Raw genomic sequence first — 20134 nt, 5'->3', positions numbered from 1 at the left:
ATGCTCCCTATACTACTGTGGATAGTACCTCACCTTTTACTTCATTCCTTGCCAAGGAAGGCTTCCCCCCACCCTGCAGACTAAGTTTCTTTCATTCCTCTTTTTTCAGAGAAAGTAGATGAATGCTCTTCCAGACAAGTAAAGACTGCTACTCAGCAGTATGATTCTGAGCTATCCTACCCTTTCTGGTATCAGACATCCACCTTTTTACTCAAGCACTGAATTATAAAGACATCAGTAGTACCATAGTCCTAGTATGTCAGCAGGTATTGGAAGTATTATTCACCACTGGCAAAATCCATGGTTTCCAGATACCTTCAAGGCAGCAGGGCAGATGGTCCAAAGTATATCAGCCTTACTGCCATGTGTTCTCTCTGTCAGGAGGAGTGTCCTGTGCAGTGTTTCCGTGTGCCTCAGTTCCTGCCCTTTGGAGCTGGTACTGTTAACACCAAAGCCTGACTGCAGGAGGGAGTCAGGGAAGCTTTTAACACAGAGGTTCATTTCCAAGTGAGCTGCTTTATGCTGATGACGCCGCCCTTGTGGCCCACACAGAAGCAGCTCTGCAGCGTTTAACATCCTGCTTTGCAGACGCTGCTGAGCTCTTTGGGCTGGAAGTCAGCTTAAAGAAGACAGAAGTTCTCTATCAACCTGCACCTCAGGAAGTCTTCCATCATCCCCATATCACCATTGGCCAATCAGAGCTCAAATCAGTCCAGCAGTTTAATTACCTAGGTAGCCTCATCTCCTTGGATGATAGGATTGATGGAGAAATAGACAACAGGTTCACAAAGGTACATAGTGCTTTTGGAAAACTCCACAAAAGAGTATGGCGTAATAAACACTTGAAGAAAAGTACCAAGATCAGTGTTTACAGAGCCATAGTGCTGTCTGCTCTCTTGTATGGTTCCGAATCATGGGTCATCTACCGCCACCACCTGCGACTCCTAGAACGCTTCCATCGACGCTGCCTCTGTACAAACCTAAACATCCACTGGTCAGATTATGTGACCAATACATCTGTCCTAGAACAAGCAGCAGTCACAAGTATTGAGGCCATGTTACTGAGAACACAGCTGCGTTGGGCAGGGCACGTCTCAAAGATGAAGGACCAACACCTCCCTAAGATCTTGCTTTGCGGTGAACTTGCCACCGGCTGCCGCATGAGAGGAGCCCTAAAGAAAAGATACAAGGACTCCCTGAAACAACATCTCAGCCTTGGCCATATTGATCACCATAACTGGTCTACTCTGGCCTCAAATCGGGAGGCCTGGAGACACACCATCTATAACGCTGCTGCTTCCTTTGAGAAGACACGCAGGATCACTCTTGAGGAGAAAAGACAACGCAGGAAGAATCGTGCCTCGCAGAATATACCATCTAAGGAGTCTTTCTGCTGTGCCTTTTGCAATTGGACTTGTCTATCTCATATTGGCCTTATTAGCCACCAGCATGCTTGTAACAAATGTGGATGGAGCCTTTCCCAAATCTTCATTCGTGAAGCCTAGCCATGTCATTTCCAGCCCATTACACTACACACAGCCCTCAGCAGATGTGTTTCCTACTTTGTGGAAAGAGCCTACCTTCAAAATGAAGCACAAACTGTCCTTTGCACAGTCCTTTCACTGAGAACCTTACCAGCATTTTCAGGAAGCAACGCTGAGCAGGGTAGACCAGTAGGAGACTGACAAGTCTCAGCAAGTGGCAATGTAATAGAAGAGTTAACTTCTCCAGGCTTCACGTTACTGAAACACAGCTTTGCTTGTTTCCAAGCACAAAGTCCAAAACAAGGGACTGTTCTGAAAACACAGTTAAGGTTCACCTTCGTGCCACAAAGAAAAAACTTATACACTTGTTTAACCTAACTCCACACTAAGGATTGTTTGAAGCTTCCCAAGCAGAGCCAAACCTTGACTTCAGCACTTAACAAATGGTCAAATGTTTTAAGAATGATCAGCAATACTAAGAAATACAGAAAAAAAAGTGTCTTTATTAGCATTGTTACAGGCAATGCATACATAAGAACTGATCCTTAAAGTGTACAACCCCCCAGCCAAGTTTAAAGCAAAAGAATCGGCAGATCGAGATCTATATTGTACACATGTGCAGTAACAGGATCTCTCTGAACCTTTCAACAGAATAGACTGAAATCACTTTACAAAAAAAGGTAAATAAAAATAACACCCATTTTAAAAAAGTACCAGCTCTTAACAAGCTGGCATAGCATCAAAAATATCAAACAGGGGAGTTGTCCAATCATAAAGAGTTCCTGTAAGGTTTGAGTATTGCGTCGTTCACACCCTGCATGTGCCAGGCATTGAGTTTAAAGCTTAGTAAAAAATACACACCTAAGAGACAAGGTGAAGTTCAGATTTTAAATTTCAATTTCGTCAGTTGTTACTATATTTTTTTATATGCATCATCAGTATAATTAACATCATTGATGGCAGCGGTGCAAAGAATGAACCTTTTCCCTTTGTTAAGAGTTCTGAAATTGAGTCAGTGTGAGTTAGCAACATCCCTCTCTGGAATCTTTAGCTGACATGATCTTATGCCAATTCCAAAAAAGCACCCTTAAAAACTTTTAGCTTGTTTCTAAGTGGGTAAATATTTAAACTAGTTAGCAAAATTAAACACCAGAATTTTCAGAAGTTATTTTTGTGCATAGTTAAATGCTGCAAGATGATTTCACATTTAATAAAGCAGACTTTAAAGAAGCAATTTGCAAGAAAAGATGTTACCTGACAATATCAATCTTAGCTCAGGGGAAATGTGTGGGGTTTTTCTTCCCCAGCCTCTTGCAATTGCTTTTCATCTACACTGGATTTTAGTGCAAGTCATTAAATTGTTTGATATCCAGCATGACTTCTCTTTCTGCCAATCAAGTAGGCAATCAACACAATCAGAACAAGACCAGCAAGGGCTGCACCAACTATTATAGGGATCAGCATGTTATTTTCATCCAGTTGACATTCTTCCACTGAAAAGAGAGGAAAAGATCCACGTTAGGTATTAGTGCACCAACAGATGGCTACATCCAGAACTTCAGGATTCTGCTCTCAGCACATAGATAAAACTACCTTAAGTGAACTTCTCGTCAACAATGAAAAGGAAGCCAAGTCCACTATGATCATTCAGGATGAAGTCTTTCTAGAACTACCTGTATGCACAATGTAGAGTTATACTAATTGTTTCCTCCTCAAAAGCTGTTGCTATCACACACAAGCTTAGCCATCATAAATATCTGTGTTACTCTCCTAAAGCTGTTTTGCTTTAACCATAGTCACAAGGGACAGCTTTGCCCCTTTCATACAACTGTCTGCACACAGTTAGGAGGGAAAACTAGCACTCTTCCTTAACTCTCCTCTGGACCATCAGGAATAAATCTGAGTTATTTCAAAGGTTTTTACATACTTCTCACACTACCCTCAACTCGGACATCCTAATCATTCCCCACAGCATCTGTAGGGGCAGGCAGAAATTAAGCATAGCACCCACAAGATGGCATTTGACCACAGAATATTATATTTATATCAAAGTGTACTTCACAAATCTCAGGTTTGGCAAGAGCTGCCCTATGTAAACCTCTTACCTGGCCCAAATTTGTCTCCATCAATCTTGAAAACCTGGATCTGAACATTAAATACATTGACAAGGGCTTCATCTGTGACCTGCAGATTCTCCTCTGAATTGCACTTGTAAGAGTTCCCTACTGTAGCTCTCAGCCCACTCACACTGTTGTTTGATGCTTCAAAGTTTGGATCTGTGTAAGAGAAAGTCTTATGTAAACCTGAAGAGCAGGAGCTGTAAACTCATAGAGCTAAATTTTGATACATTCATCCCCAACATTTCTAACACATTATTTAATACAGGCTACCCCTAATATTTATAGAAGTAGTCACTGAACGCAGACTTCTTAACAGTCCTTACTTTTTGCTTCAGAAGGCAGAGTCGTGCTCACATTCACACCTTGCAGGAAGAATTTTTCAGCACTTGCATTCTTTAAAAAAACAAAAAAAACCCCAAAAGTTGTGATTTAAGGTAATGATATACAACATACACTGTTAACATTCAGGTTTGATTCTGCATGCATTTCGAGAAAGGTTTTCAAAGGGTAATCCAGAACTGGGATTAGCATCCAAAGAAGAGTTTATTAATTGTACTTTAGGAGAGAAAAACTACAGGAAATTATGCACCTTAGGAAAGATTACGCCAGGGGAAGGGAGGGGGAGGCAGAGGAAGGGGGACTTGTTACCCCTCAAACTGTTGATTTGAATTCCACACTGCAGGCATAGTTCTACCCATGCCTTAACCAGCCTACTGCAGTGATCTCAGTACCCCAGAGCTGAGGACAGTCATTCGACAGCAACACATCAAGGTTATCACATTTGATCAATCCCATCAGCATTAAAGGAGCATGAAGCTCTCTGACAAACACAGTGGATTCAGTCCTCAAGGATACACAGATCCAATACAGCGCTGGGGCAGAGCTGTGGGAAACAGGATTCCCAACCATCATAGGAGACCAGAAGCACAGAGCCCTTCAGCTGTACACAGAATATTGGTGAGGACTTAAATCCAGTTCCAGACTTGTACAATTAGATAAGTTATCTACTTGTCACAGGTTGTTCCCAGTTTGGGCAAGAAGCCTTAGCAGGCAATATAATCTTAAAAAGAAATTCCCATTCCAAACAAACTACTTTTCTGTGTATACATATGTATATGTGCATACATACATGAACATATTCTTTTCTCACAAAACTCGCCAAGTATAAAACCCATTAAATTCTAGTATTACAACCAAAGGAATTAGTTATTCCCCTTCCTGTAGTTGCATCTTTTTTCCTCTTGTACTTGCCCCAGTTAGTTTTCCCACATGAAAAGTCCTGCAGACCCTGTTACATGCTTTGTGCAGAAATTCTTACCAGTGCAAACTGGAAGATAACCCTTGTTTTCTCAAAAGTCAAATTCAACAAGGCAGATGTACTGTTGCATCTCCCAGAAACACTTGTATTATGTGGTATGAAATTCAGCAAATCCAGGCCCATCTGTGAGAGAAGAGGATCAGTTATGACATCTGAAGAGACTAACACATCACCTTACACTCAGTCGATGTGGAGCTGGCTTGTATCACGTGCTCACAGTGTTGTGCTCCCTACAGACACCTGTGCAGGTTACAGGCTGGTGAGAGCCGCACCCAGTTACCAGGCTGACACAGAGAACTCAGGGCAACTCTGCACGTCTAACAAAGCCTTCTGCAGCTCTGACTGGCTGCAGCCAATAACCTGCTGCTTTCTCCACAGTACACTGCTTTGGTCCTTGCAGCATAAGGAAAAACCTCAAGAGCCACCACACTACACAAGGGTCAAGACACTATAAAATACTGCTTTGACATAATGTAGAAGCAATTAAAGGAACCACCTCTAAGCACAGCCATCTTGCATGTCACTTCAGTTCAAAATGCTTTAGCTTTGTCCATGGTACATGATTTTATACCATCTTGCATCTTCAAAGGGCAGTGAGTTAAGCATACTTCCAAACAATTAAACAGAAACCTTTCAGTAGCTCTTACATGGATCCTCATGTGACTTTGGAAAACCTATTTGCCACCTCCTCAATGGTCATTACACTAGAAATCAGCTGTTCCAGCAGAGCCAGAATGCCATGCTCAGGGAATTTCACACAATTAAGGTGGCTAAAACACAGTTGCCATCATAACCAGCCACTGTATAGCCACACACTAGCTATCAGTGCTCATGATTTTACCTCTCAGTCATCAAAATCATAAATAAATATAATAGCTTTCTTTGCAACACCACTGTTTCCTATTGAGGGTCTTCAGCAGTCCCTTTGGGACTTCGGGTTTGTCCATGGGGCTGGCAAGCTGGGCTCTGCATCAAAAGCTGAGGGAAAGAACCTGTGCCAGGGCTAGATTTTAAATAACCCATTTATTTTTAAATGTTTTTTTTTTGCTATTAAAATCAGCCGTTAAGTAGCTTTTAAGCATTGAAGTCAAACCCAAACCTCTTCAGTGCTGGTTGGAAGGTAACTAAGTCACAAGTCTGTCCAGTTTTACAGTAGTAATTTTCCTTTCTAATAATAGTCATTCCCTGTTTTCATGGAGATGCCTCTGGCCGAATTTGTGTATTTTATTTAACAGTTTAAAAATCTTGTTTAGATAGCAACTTGGATAACAGGATTCTCCCTACTCTTGATAACTTTTACTGCTTCTGTGAAATGGTCACATACACTTCTGGATTCAATAGACAAGTTTAATACTGCTCTTAGTGAATGAAAAATCCTTAACAACCACTTCTAGTTGAACTGTTTGGAATGTCACTAGCCTAGACCAAGTTAAAGCAACTCAAATAGAGGATAATGATAGATGAACACCACAAAGACCTGGGCTTTAAAAAAAAAAAAAGTTTAGCTTATAATAATTTACCAAGTCTTCCCCAAAAGAAGGGATCTGAAGGCTTTGAAGAAACAAAAACCCAAAATGTACCTTTTCATCTTTTTTTGGATAGGTGATATTAAGCTGTAAGCCCATGTAGGCAAGTACACAGGTTCCATTTGGACCAGTCACATTGTATTTCCCAACTGCAGGGTTTGGGGGAGATGATGTTGGTGCTGGGCTAGTTGTTGGAACCTGGCTAGTAGTCTGTTTAGGAGTTGTGGACACTACAGTAGTAGTAGAGACCATATCTTCAGCACATTCTGTCTCTGCAGAGAAAGGAAAACAGATATTAAACAAAATGAAGCTGTGGGATGATCTACCTTTTTAATCCTCAAGGGAAATGAAGACAATTCCAAGTAGCTTTTCCTAACCGAAGACAATAGAAGCTCAGAAACACAATGGTAAAGCATTACCTAAATACCTGCTGCAAAGTTTGAGACACTTTTAAAGCCTGGGATGTGAAAAAGACACCTCATGTCCTTTCATTCATATCCATCATTTCACATTGCTGTCAAATCCGGGTAAATTAGACAGTGCTATGCTGACAGACCCAGTGTTCCTGCTGTGTGCTCACAGCAAGGCTGGCATGCCTTCCCCTCACACACTTTGGGCACTCGTGCTAAAAGCAGAGAACAGCTTTCCTGCCCACTGTTAAAAGTGGTCTTCCAGAAGATGTGCTCTTCTTCCCCTCCCTCTGTTATACTACCAGTTTGTGAGGACCCTGTATCATTATTTTGGCAATAGCCACAGTAACCTTAAAATAATACTCTGGCTCTTCTGTCCTTAACAAGGGGATTCTAAGACACTGCTGCTGATGGCTATATCCTCTCACATTCATCCTCCCTTTAGTCCCACATGAGGAACCACCCTCCATGAGGGTAATAAGACTGAGTGAAGATGTGCAAGTTGGCCTTTTTATCCAGTTTAGCAGCAACTTCCAAGGGAACAGTGACTGATTTATTTACTCAGAAACACCTGGCAGCAAGATCTTAACTTGATCTGGGAGCCAAGAAGGTTCCTGCATTGAACATCTAAGCCAAAACCAAAGGTCATAACAAAGACATTACTGTAGTAGAGACTTTCATGTCCCAAGCCAAGGTCATCTCCATGTGTCAGGGATAACAGCTTGCAACTTTATAAGGACAAGAGCAGCTGCAACAGCAGCTCTGACTGACTCTGACTCAAAGGGCCTACTTCTAAAATTGAAGGCATACATATCTTGCAGGGATACCTAATAAATAGCCTCTGAATTTAAACAGCAACTTACCTTTTGATTATGGCTCAGAAAGAGAAACTCTAATCACACCTGAAGGTACACACACTCCAACATAGCATGCTTTCCTATTTCTACTCCATTTCTGGAAAGTCAAACAGCAGAGGCAAGATGGATGAATGGAGAAGTGACCCTATGTTTTTGTAGCTTGATACTGGTCTGATCCCAAAACACAGTAATTTCCTAAGAAACTAAAAAGCAGCTGTCTTGGAACTTCAGTATAGAATTTCCCTCTATCTGCAAGACCTCAACACACAGAACCTCATACTCAAGTTGGCAGAGATGGAAACTAAATCACACACAATCACATCAACCACATCAAGTGGAAGTTTAGCCTAGGTGGAGTCTTGATACATTAGTTTGACTGAACTGATTTACAGCATAGTTTCTAGTAATCTTCAGATCTATCCTGAAAAGTGAGACAAATTCTTATGTCTTTTCTTGACAGTTACAGGAAAGCAGCTGACAAAACTACTAACACAGATAAAATGAAAGCCTCCCTCTCAGAGCTGCAGATAATCACTACCATCAGCTCAATCACTAAATTCTAGTACACTGATGGAAGTCACCATTTCTAGTGATGCACGGATGCATTGAATAATGACTCTCTTCTTCCCTTCAATGAGCCTTGTCCAGATCACTAGCAGAAATATCCTTTAATTAAAGATTTGCAGAGAAAAAATGTTAAGAGAAAAACCCAGAACTAAAGTTTATCAATAACTAGCTGCCAAAGGCACAAGGGAAGCCTCAAGCCTACAAGAGAGGAAAGAAGGAACAGATTGGGAAGGAACTAAGATTTTGGGGTCAAGAAGATTAAAAAAAAAAAAGGATAAAGTGAGAATTCTTTACCCATCTGTACTAAAAAAACCCCAAAACACCAAAACCAAGACAGACTTGTTTCAACCAAAACCAAATGTGCACTAGGAATGGCAAAATCAGATCCAAGACTAATAAAAACTTAGGGAAAATGATAATTTAAAGAAAAAGCTGTGCATGGTAGTATGGATAACAGGAATGTGAAGAACAAGAAAAACACACAAAACCTCCCCATTGAACTCAGACCAGTGTCTACCCCAAGATCATAGGAAATGACTCGTTTTTTATGAGGATCAATAGTTTCATCAAGACAGTGATACCACAGGATGAAAAAAAGCAACTTTGAGAATATGATCATGACAAATTAAAGCACTTATGTTTACTTAAAAAAAGAGAAGGAAGCATAGGAATAGAAAACAAAGCAAATGCTGACAAATTTGAGTTCCATAAGAAATACCCTCTAGAAATAATGCAATACTCAATTTTTTTTAACCAGAGGACTATGTAAGAACAGGTAATAGGTGGTCTTAAAAAGAGTAGTATTACACAGTAGGGAGATTTTATTGAAGTGCCATAGTCTAGTAATCACAGTGGTAGTGGATCAAGGGTTGGACTTGATGATCTCGTAGGTCCTTTCCAACCAGGCTGATTCTATGATTCTAAGTTTTGCAGAAGTTAAAAAACCAGTTTTTCCCAGTATCATGTCTTATGTTCAATCCTGCTGATAAATAACCACTTCTCATGCTTATCCAATATAAGAACTGGATCAAGATATCATAAGCAAAAAATCAGACAGTTCTGAAAACTGCAGTAATAGAAATCAGAATTTGAGATTTTTTTAAAGGACGAATGCAGGTCTGCATCTTTACTGCAAACCAGTTCACTGAATGGAAAAAACTGATCAAGAGAATGATAAGCACTGAAATCTGAGCCAGTCACGTGAAGCAGCCATAAAAGGAGTCAATGCCAGTGTTACCATGCATCAGGCAAGGTATTTTTCACAGACATGGGACAAAGTAGAGATATTCCCATAGAAGGCACTTGTGTCCATTCCACGCTAGCACCGACTACCCTAGTTTTTAAGACTTGTTTCAACTTAACACGTACATAAATGGGATTAACAGCATAAGAAAAGTTCTACATTTCCCAGAGAAGAGGAAAACTTTTTTGTGCTCCAAAAGCAAGGCAAAGACTTATCACTCCTTAAGATAGCACGGCTGATCAGTTTACATGGTTCTTCATGTTTGAGGAGTGCTGCCACAAAAGCAAAGGACATGAACACCATGAAGAGTTTATCTTCTAATCATTATAGCAGTAAAATTCCAAACTGCTTTTCAATACAAACAATCAGGACAACATAAAAAAAATCACTTTGTGATTGTGCCTGAAAGAGAAAGAGCCTTACTGTTACAGTAGACATAAAACCTCCTGTAGGAAGATGCACATATCTGCTCCCTACAGACCAGTTCTCAACTGTCTGCCATTATATCACCAATTTTACCCAGAGCACAGAGTAACTAGTTCAAATTACTTTGCTAGAGGCATAATGCTTGGAACTTATCAGATACTTCTTAAACTAAGATCTTGGCCATGTGTTCAGTCAACCTACTGCAGTACGTGTTTACACCCATACTCATCAACAGCAGAAATGTTCCCAGCACATGTACAATACCCATGGGAAGACAATGCACTATCTTCTAGTCATGGATTCTGACGTTCCTACTGAGAAAACCTGAGGCAGGTCCATTCATTTCAAAAGATGCTGCCATCAGAGCTTCAGATCCACTTTGTATCCACCTAAATATGATTAGTCAGAACGTAAAAAGAAATCACCTATTATTGGAAATATTAGCTTGTCAAGTACATTTTCTATTACAAGATACCTACTGTTCACACTGAAAGTGCCATTTGTGAGATAGGCTTCCAAAGTGACATTGCTAAAAGTAACATTCACACTCTTCATATTGAACTGCTTGGAGTTGATGCATCTGTATTTTGTGCCCATATGTGCCTGAATAATGCTTTTATGTGATACAGTCTTCATGTCTCCTGTAGAAAGATTACATTGCATTAGTATGGAAGAGTATTTAAAGAAACAAGGCAGAATTAGATCTGGAAGAGTTATACTATAACAACAGGAAGTTTTCATTTTACCTGTAGTTGAATTAGGGAATAAAGTTGCATCTGACAGATTGTAGTGGAAAAGTAACTCTTCAACTTGGTACTTATCTGCAGATTCTGAGAAATTCAGGCTTAACGAATGTCCTGCTCCAAAATCCAATACCAGAACTGGATGAGATGCATTATCTTTACCACATGAGCTCTGTGAGTCTACTGTAGCATTTTGCGGAAGAAAGAAGTGTACAAACTATGGGGGAGAAAATAAAACACATGTAAGCTTTTCCTAACTGCTTTTTAAATATCCTATGAAACTGTTACAAACATAGAGCAGACATTAATACATGCTATAAGATGTTTTCTTATATACCAGTATACAGCAAGTAGCATGGTACTGGCACTCAGCTTTAAGAATGTAGCTCTCTCAAATTTGAGGACAGAACAGTACATACTCACAGCACTTCTTAAGACTTTTTTTCCTCCTAAGATAACAATATGAATTTGCAAGTACTTCTGTACTAGGTGAATAAAATCTGGCAAACTCCAGACACATGAAAAACTGGACACTTTAAGCTTTGCTTCTTGTAGTATGAATGAGCAAGAACAAAAGCAAATGGTACACCCTACGTAGTCTAGATATAATACTTTGAGTTTATTACACATTGTGAAGTAATGTGGTCTCTGAAGACCAATACAATGTTTACTGGGAAGTTTTGAGCTTACTGTTTACAGTAAGAAACAGACAAAAAATGTTATGAAAGCAGTCACCCCTGAGTGCAAACACATATACCAGTATCAGTAGGATTTCAGATCATCAGCACCACTGAAAAAGTGGATTATGCAATATATTGTAAGCACTGCACTAGTCTATAGATACACTGAAATTCAGAGACTTGCCAAGTGAGAAGCTCACAGATTTCATGTGAGTGTGACCAAGTTCACCAAGACAACTGGCAGTATTTTTGCCTTTACAGTTCCAGTGAAAGCCATTTTAGTTATCAATACGACTGGTTTGGAATTTCAGTCACAAAAGTAATTTCACACATATATGGTTTGTGATGGTTTCAGGTGGCTTTAACTGTTGTTTAATTAGAAGAAGCATCAGTACAAAAGAAAAGCTGATGCAACATGACTGGGAGGGCAAAAATCTTTGCTGAAGCAGTTTTCCATGCATAAATAGTTGTTGAAAGTTTAAATACTGTGGATGCCCAGAAATAACCACACATTTTTATAAACACTAGAGACAAGCAGTAAGATAGCCCCCTTACCTCTTTTTGCCCATGGTTTTTGTACTCCACTGAGAAGGCTACTGTCAAATCAGCAATTATGCAGATCCTACCACTTGAATCTTTCACTTCAAATGAAGAAGAAGCCTGTAAAAAGCCTGTTAAGAATGACAAGTAGTTAACTTGGTATCACATAAATTTTTATTTTTGACCCCAAGGAGACAAATATGTACAACTGTAAATTTTGGGAGTACAACCTCAACATGAGCTGAATTTGGAAACTTGAGCATTAGCGGTCTCTGTATTAGCTTTAACATCACTGACACGCAGAGGACAAATTGAACAACTCCTCTACAAAAAGACAAAGCCACCCAAACTGTTGGCATGCTGGGTCCTCAGAGGGTAAGAAAAACATGCGACAAACACCAGTCATACTGTTCAAGGCAGCTACTCAGAGTTCACCCTACACAGCAACTATTTTACAATCTTCAGCCAGACCTGACTTAGTGTATTTGATCCTGCATGCCTACAATACTCGTCCTTCCCCCCACAGCACACCATGCACCCTTCACTCCCGCTGTATCAGGACACTCAGCTGTACATGCACTGAATGCAGCATTTAGAAAGCTTGGACTGACTGCAGATGTTTTGAAGGCATTGCCAGAAATAGCATGATAGAGCATGCTACCCTTGCCAGGAGAACTACTTTTTACTGTCATCACGCTCTCTGCCCTTGAGAGGAGGAAGGGGCCAAGACCTTGACACAGACTGAGGTTACATTTTCGTGGCTAGTTTAAGCTAAACTCAGACAGAGCTGCTGGGAAAAGCAGAGAAGAGCCTTTCCCCACTTGCTTCCCTCCAGCCCCAACACTCAGAGCACACTGAGTACAACTGACCACACTAGTACCGACTTAACAAGGTAAGAACACAGCAAGAGGAGCACAGGGTCATCCTTTCTGACTGCAGCATGGACTTGGACCACAAAGAAACTTCACCTATGGGATGTGTTGTGGAGGCTGGATACAGCTGGAAAGCTGGTTATCTTGATTTGTGGCAAATGATAACTGACAGTGCTCCTGTACCTGAAATCATACCACGGTGCTTCCAGGTCTTTAGGGTAGAGCCTTTTATTTTTCCGATTCTCAATTTGTCACTACACAGCGCCCCCCCAAAGTGAACTTCACTGCAAAAAGCCTGCACCATTTGCATGGTAGAGATTTATCAGTCTGCATTTGCAACAACTTTACTCTTGCAGAAAACCTGATAAAAAACAGCTGCAAAACATAAACCACTACTGCAAGCAAATAAGCTTTAACAAGTCAAACATCTATTCAAGGAGCTAATCCATTCAACAGTTGATAATAGCAAAAAGATCCAGATGAGGGATTATCCATTAGCTAGCTTCCCTCTCTAAGAAATTAAAAAAAAAAACCAACTAATTTTAAAACTTTTCACTGCAAAACTATGGTGTGTACAATTAAGACAATTACTAGGAAAAGTTGGACTTTAGTAGAAGGCACATCAGTTGCAGGGAAACATTGGAAACTATTTCTCTGGCACCCATCAAGCATTTCCCTTGTTGCCTTCCCCTTAGCAACAACATATCCTCCCCCAGCACCAATCAGGGCAAAACTTAAGCTGGAATTCATACACTTTACCCAGTTGTTTGAAAAGTCTAGACTTGAAATCAGAGATAGACAGAAGAAAGAAAATGCTTACAAATATATAGTGTACAAAACTTATTTCAAAGAAAATCTGTCCTACCTTTGCCTTTATGTCCAGCTTAAAATGTTCATTAAGGAACATATATTCATTATTTATTGCAATTCACAGCAGTACTAAAAAGAGTTGATGCTCTTCCACATGGAAGTTTCAATTTCCAAAGTTTCCTTCAATTTGAATTTACATCTGGAACTTGTTTACATTTTACTCAAGCACTTGCTTTCTCAGGAACAAGATGCTTACACTTTCTTGAAGATTCCTAGCATAGCGTAGAAAACAGTGTAGAGGCAGGGAATAAGAGTCCATTGCTCCTTGAACTAACACTATCACTGGAAAATGTGCTAGCATGAAAACCTTCAGTGTGCATGCCAACTCTCTTGTTTGATAGCTATTAAAAAACTTGAGAATTTTAGAGCTAAAATTAATCAAGTAACAGGCAGTAAAAGAACGAAAGATAAAAAAGTCTTTAAAAGAAATGCAGAGGAAAGAAAATACTAAAAAACAATTAAGAAAAATGTTGCTGACATAAAGGAAAATGTGACAGACCTGCCCATTACAGATGATTCAGAGAACAACAAAAGACAATGCAGAGGTACCAGAAAGCGCTAAATTGAAGACAAGTTCTGGTAATGAAGAGCTGACAAATTACCCTCAGCAAGTTCAAGTAACAAATAAGGGGCATGAACAAACAGTAAAAAACACCACCTGCACAACTATTAGATTTTTGCAAGATTAAGTTCACACCATTATATGAATCCTGATTTAATTAGTGTGGAATAAATGCTTTAAAACTTCACTCCTTCTTAAGAAATGTTCAGCAACTGATGGATTTGCAGTGTCAGTGATGAGACAGACACATCCAGCATGAGACACTGAGCTGTCCTCAAAGTGGCAAGAGAGCTGTTTCACTGCAAGGCAACACGCAGCAGGGTGGTGATCAGAGAGCACTGTGCTGCAGCATCATCTGCTCACAAAGACTTGGAGGAACGCAGATGAAACCAAGTGAAATGTAAGGGCCCACAAACAGTAAAAGCCTACAGTCAAAATGTCAAGAATACAGAAAAGCAAACCTATATTGAATCAATTTATCCTGGGAATATTTCTAATTAAGTTACATAACATATTGCTCAGTTCAATCAGGGCTTATCTAAAAGTTGAGAATATTGTTTGTACATCTCATAACAATATCATTCTTTGCTATTTAACACAAAAATGGATACAACTTCCAGACTCTTAACTTCAGACTTTAAAAGTTCCTCTTAATAAACTGCAGTGCCCTATTTGACAACTATCTGTGGCAGAGCAAGTGCAGTACTGAAGAGCTCCTTGACTTTTCAATAGCAAAAAGTAAGTTTTTTGAGGTGCATTATTCACTTGGCTGAAAACACTACATTATGGATATCTAGTACAGGAATCATCAAAAATGTAGTAACATAAAAGATGTTTCATTTAGTTCAGACGCTTCCTTTGTATTCCACTAGGTCCCAAGAAAAGGCTGCTTATATATTTATTCTAGCTGCACACTTTCAACTAAAAATCATAAGACAATCTCTCCGTTTATACCTCATTTCTGCAATTACAGTCTCATGCAAGAAAATATTGAAGATAAAACTGCTAAAGCAACACACGTTACTTGAATTAAATCCAGCCTCTTCCCTTATCTAACATATCTAACTCAAAAAAATAGTTTATTTATTTTACCTCAGACTGTTAATAAGTCAAACAAAACAAATACTTCCTTGATTGTATAAGAATTTATCTTAAAGAAATCTACTTCATAAAGTTGTTTGTTTTAAACTGAAAACTACAAAGCTAACAAAACAATCTAGCACATCTAAATATAAGCCCTTTCGAATATGGCTCTTAGAATGGCTGGATTCCTCACGTCTTGACCACATAAAGACGCTTTCAGGTTTCAACCTTCTTATAACTGAAATCCTGATAGTCAAGCACAGCTACCCTTGGGTTACTCTCCCATATAATGGAAACCTACTAAGGGAGAGAGATGTCCTGTGCTCTAAGAAATATTACTGGCAATTGTTTACACTGTCTGCTTGCAAAGAGGACCTCAGTTACTATAGTTAATGATTTACTTTGTGTCCAGTTTTTATTAGAAACATGGAACATTGACAATAAGGATCCAAAACACAAAAGCTTCTTCTGTATAATCTGGAGTTTATTACCACAGTTATTTTCTTCTGCATAAGTAAAAACCTCTTCACCATTTTTCTTTCTCCTTCTTGGAATGAAGGACAGCAAGCCATCCACATCCATCTGGTCACATATTCCACATGATCAGTAGTCTAAGCCATACAGATACCCAGTGGATGGGACTGTTTGCAGTTACACTGACTGCCTACAGCACTAGGGAGGTAAACCAGGGCTGCAGCAGGGCCCAGTGTACCCACCAGGCCTGCAGCAGGGCCCAGTGTACCCCTCCCCAGAAGCGCTGTGACTGGGGTGCAGAGCACCACACCCACAGCCCGGTCATACAGACACCCTGTAATTGCTGTGCAGCAGCTCCCCAGGTAGAGGGTGATTGCTGACAGATGCCAGCCCTGCACAATCTGCTCTACCTGAGCTATAGCACTGATGTGTTGCCCTGCACCTTTGCTCAGGTGTTCTGATGGCACACACAGCTATGCCACTATCTATGGGGCATTAATCCAAGGAGATAAGAAATGCTGGTTCTTATCTAAAGAAGGTTTATTTTCTATTGTACATGTGAAACGAAGTGGCCAGTAGTTTACTCATTCTGATGGTTTGGAATGATTCTGTCACCTCAGTGCCATTTTGTGAACAAAGTGGTAACCTTAGTCAACACTTTAGACTCCTAAATCTATGCCAGAGAAGAGAATGGAAAAATCCCCGAGGAGTTATGCTCTCCTCTAATGACCTGTCTTCTAACGTAAGCACCACTCCCAGAGGGACAACTGGTCCAAGTCCTTTATCAGAAGACTGACTTGAGATCGCTTCCTTAGGATTCAGAACCTTGGGATAGTACAGAAAGAAAAAGAACTTAAAAATAACATATTTTTGGAAAGATCACACTATTTCCTAACCCTAATATTTCAGGAACAAAATAAAGCAGTAAAATCCACTGTACAGAGCTGAACCACATTTGAAACTCTGTACTCTAGTGCCAAGGTGTTCCTAAAACTCTCACACTTGGAATTACAGTAGAAATAGTACTGACAGTCATGTTCCTGTCAAGTGATAGAGAAGGTAAAGAAACTGTTACCCTGAGACTGAAAGGGACACCAGTCTGTCTTGAAATCAGATGCACAAAATTCATGGAACTCTGATTTACCAAACCGTAAGGTACATTTTAAATATATGATATAGAATTAAGATAATGCAAGGGAGTGCTCAAAGAGATGGTGTAACTATCAGCACTCACATAACCAAAAGTGTCTCCTGCCAAGCAAAAGAGAATAAATACCAAGAAATCCAAGATTTCTCAAGGAATTTCCAAATAATCATGTCTGACTTGAGAGCAAAGACAAACTTGTAGTTAAACTGCAACAAGCAAAGGTGAGGTGTGCCTCCTTCGTGCTAGAAATAAGTTATTATCTTTAAGACCTAGAAAGGCTTAGAGATAACAGCAGTTAATGTCTCAATAGAACATTATTTTTTTGAGTCAGATTCCTCGGTACCTAGAGGCATTTCTTCAGTTTATGGTCTGCTACTGATTAGAAAACATCCTAATCACTACAGAACAATCTAGAAGTAGACTACGCCAAAACTGAAACTCCTCAGTGAGCCTAAACAGAAACCTAGGGAACATATCCCAGAAGTGTCGTGTCAGGGAGCCTGCAGAGTTCTCACACAGCAAGTTAGAAGTAACTTCACTAGTGAGAAAAGCTGCTGAAGTCAAAGGTAAGTAACCTGTCACATGATGATTAGCACACAAATTCAGATCCTTAGAGACTATGTCAACACACTTCAAGCAGCTCTCAAGCAAACACTATGTTAAGGGCAGCATTTGGTAAAAACAATCTTTCAAAAGTCGTTCAACATAAAAGCAGTTACATTTCATGAAAATTGAGTTTTACTCGATCTCAGTTCCATACAGCTACTGATGCCAAAACTGAGAAGAACAATTCAGCACCAAATTACTCATGGGCTGGAATATATTATCAAGTTCCCCTCAACTATCCCATCATTGGTAGCAAGGTTTGAAATTCCCCTTTGGACTAGAGTTGTGCAATAGAAACACATGAATTATGTGTCAATAACTCTGAAATGGCATCACGCTACTTTGACAACCTAATTTTTCCTTCCTCAAATCTCAAGCACTTTGTTATTTACTCACTAACACTGAATCCATGTTTGACTCTAACCTTGGATTTTCAGAAATGTTTTCTCTGACATGTCTGTGGCTCAGTAAGGAAAAAAAATCTGTGGGTGCTCTAGAACTCAGAGAGCACGAGCAGCTCTGCTGGGTTTGGCACACAACCCAACTGACTCATCGTGCTCAACTACAGACAAGCACCATTTTACTTCATATTTCAAAAAGTAGCAGCCAAGCTTGAGGGGCACTTGTTTTCCCACAGCCCCCCTTCCATGCATTTACCGCTATACTACCTAAACCTTTTTTTTTAATTCCATATGCATGCTTGATGAGGAAATTAATCACAAAATATTTAATGAAATGACACATGAAATATTCAGCTTAGTGCTTGCTGCTCAATGTGAATGGAAAGTGAGGTGCGGTGAAGTATTCAAGAGGAAAAAATTTCTTTTGTCCCAAAGTCAAGGCATCACCAAACAAGCTTTCACATTTGACTCACTCATACTAATCCTTCAGCCTTCTGTGACCATTACCTTACCTTAATCAGTGTTCACTCAGATGACTAAAAGGCTGCAAATGAGCTAAAAATATCTGAAGACTTCAGCTCATATATTTTCATTATCTTGTATTCTTCTCCCCTCACCTACAACCCAAGCCCCACAGTCTGGCAGAAGATGTTGGAGGCTTGCTGTATTCCAGGAACGGGGTCTCTATTCGAGAGACCACAAAATTTCCCCCCAAGACTGCAGGATAAAGTTATGCAGAAACACCACCCAGCTACTAAGCTACTAGACACTGGTACAAAGTCCCAGCTATCAGTAAATACTTTGGGGTAAAATAAACCAGTCTGTTGCCTCAGATGCCAACACATTTTACATGCCAGAAAGTGACAAACATAATGCATCGAATGATGTTTGTAAGTGGTGATTAAGCAGGGGAAGGCTACTACAGTCACAGAAAATATTACTTGTGGTACCACTTAAAAACCACACAGGCTGACTATAAGGCAATTCTTCATTGAAGCTGTAAATATATTAAACAAACCACACAAACAACTTCCACCATAACACCAGTTCAACACGTCAGTTGCCAGCCCTAAAAAGCCAGTCAAGGAGCACTGTAAGTCACTATGCTCGCTAAACTGGCTCACAAGGGCTGGATATTTGAACTGCTCAGTGCCCTTTGCAAGTGGCATCTTCTGGGCTCAGTGAAACTGAAGTACTGTCAACAGTAATAAAGATATTTACAACCAAAGAGACATCAGAAGAGACTCAGACTGTCATATCTCAAAAACCATGGCAGATAACCATTCTCAACTGCTACTTTACTCGGGAAATATTTTTGCCACTGCTGAAGAAGTTTCCTTTGCTGCCAAAGCCACATCTCAGAAACCTGAGAGCGTTGTGTGATGTGGCTTTCACGACAAGAAACCAAGAGCAAGGTAGTTATCAGTAAACAAGCAAGACACACTTCCTCCTAAAACAGCCTGACTCCCTTAACAAGCCTCCTCATCAAGGCACTGAAATCTCTCTACTCCAGACATGTTTCATATTTTACTCAAGATACGGCAGGATGGACACCATCAAGAAAGGGAGCATTACATGCCCTACAGAAAATTGCCACTTCCCAGCAATGACACCAGTAGCTCCCGCGTCCCCACGCCTCGTGAGAGCTGAAGGCGTGTTTCCAGGTTCTTCCCGGAGCGCTGTCCCCAGATCCAACGCAGGTGCTCAGACCAGCGCTGCCGAGCACCGCGCGGTTCAGCCCCGCCAAGCACAGCCGCCGCCCCCGTTCCCCCCGTACCTCGGGCCCTCACACGGGCCCGGCGGGGGCGGGATGACCCCCCAGCAGGGCGCTGCGCCGGTGACCCCCCCAGAGGCCCAGGACCCCCCTGGTCAGTCACCGTCCGGGAATGCCCGCAGCAGGCGGGAGTGAAGCATCTCCAGCCACAGTGCGCGGCTGCCGCGTCCACCGCCGCCGCCCTGGGGCCGTCCCAGGCCGCGGCGCCCCCCCTGCCCGCCCCTCGCCCGGCGCACTGGCCGCCCGCGCTCCCCACTTCCTTACCGAGCAGGGCGGCCGCCGCCAGCAGCCCCCGCGCCATGTCGGGGCCGGGTGCGGGCGGGAGCAGCGGGAGCGGGGCCGGGCCGCGGGCGGACACGGGCAGGGGGCGACGGCGGCTCCGCGCTCGGGGCGCTCTGGCGACGGCCCCGACCTGTCATGTGACCGCTGAC

At 41.1% G+C, this 20134-nt stretch overlaps 1 protein-coding gene across 1 annotated transcript; it reads right to left on the bottom strand.

Moving 5' to 3' along the window:
* Nucleotides 1-1967: 1967 nt before the first annotated feature.
* LAMP1 (lysosomal associated membrane protein 1) lies at nucleotides 1968-20134 on the bottom strand. The gene is made up of 9 exons (XM_051772717.1): nucleotides 19968-20134; nucleotides 11930-12045; nucleotides 10698-10911; nucleotides 10431-10592; nucleotides 6503-6720; nucleotides 4923-5045; nucleotides 3928-3997; nucleotides 3590-3760; nucleotides 1968-2977 (listed from the first exon to the last, which is right to left on the bottom strand). Exons 1-9 carry the CDS (start codon nucleotides 20002-20004, stop codon nucleotides 2838-2840), a joined length of 1251 nt encoding a protein of 416 aa, XP_051628677.1. The 5' UTR covers nucleotides 20005-20134; the 3' UTR covers nucleotides 1968-2837.

The sequence above is a fragment of the Manacus candei genome, unplaced genomic scaffold (genome assembly GCF_025592945.1).
Source record: "Manacus candei isolate 608988 ecotype Guabito, Panama unplaced genomic scaffold, ASM2559294v1 h1tg000159l, whole genome shotgun sequence".
Classification (NCBI taxonomy): Eukaryota; Metazoa; Chordata; class Aves; order Passeriformes; family Pipridae; genus Manacus; species Manacus candei.
The sequence above is the reverse complement of the archived record's forward strand: the minus strand, read 5'-3'. Positions and strand labels throughout refer to the sequence as shown.

Coding starts and splice junctions, on each gene's coding strand:
- LAMP1 (XM_051772717.1), bottom strand. CDS start 20,004: ATGGCGCGGGGGCTGCTGGCGGCGGCCGCCCTGCTCG. Junction 3,998..4,922: donor TTATCTTCCAGTTTGCACTG/GTAAGAATTTCT, acceptor GTTTTTTTAAAG/AATGCAAGTGCTGAAAAATT. Junction 2,978..3,589: donor TGGAGACAAATTTGGGCCAG/GTAAGAGGTTTA, acceptor CTCTCTTTTCAG/TGGAAGAATGTCAACTGGAT.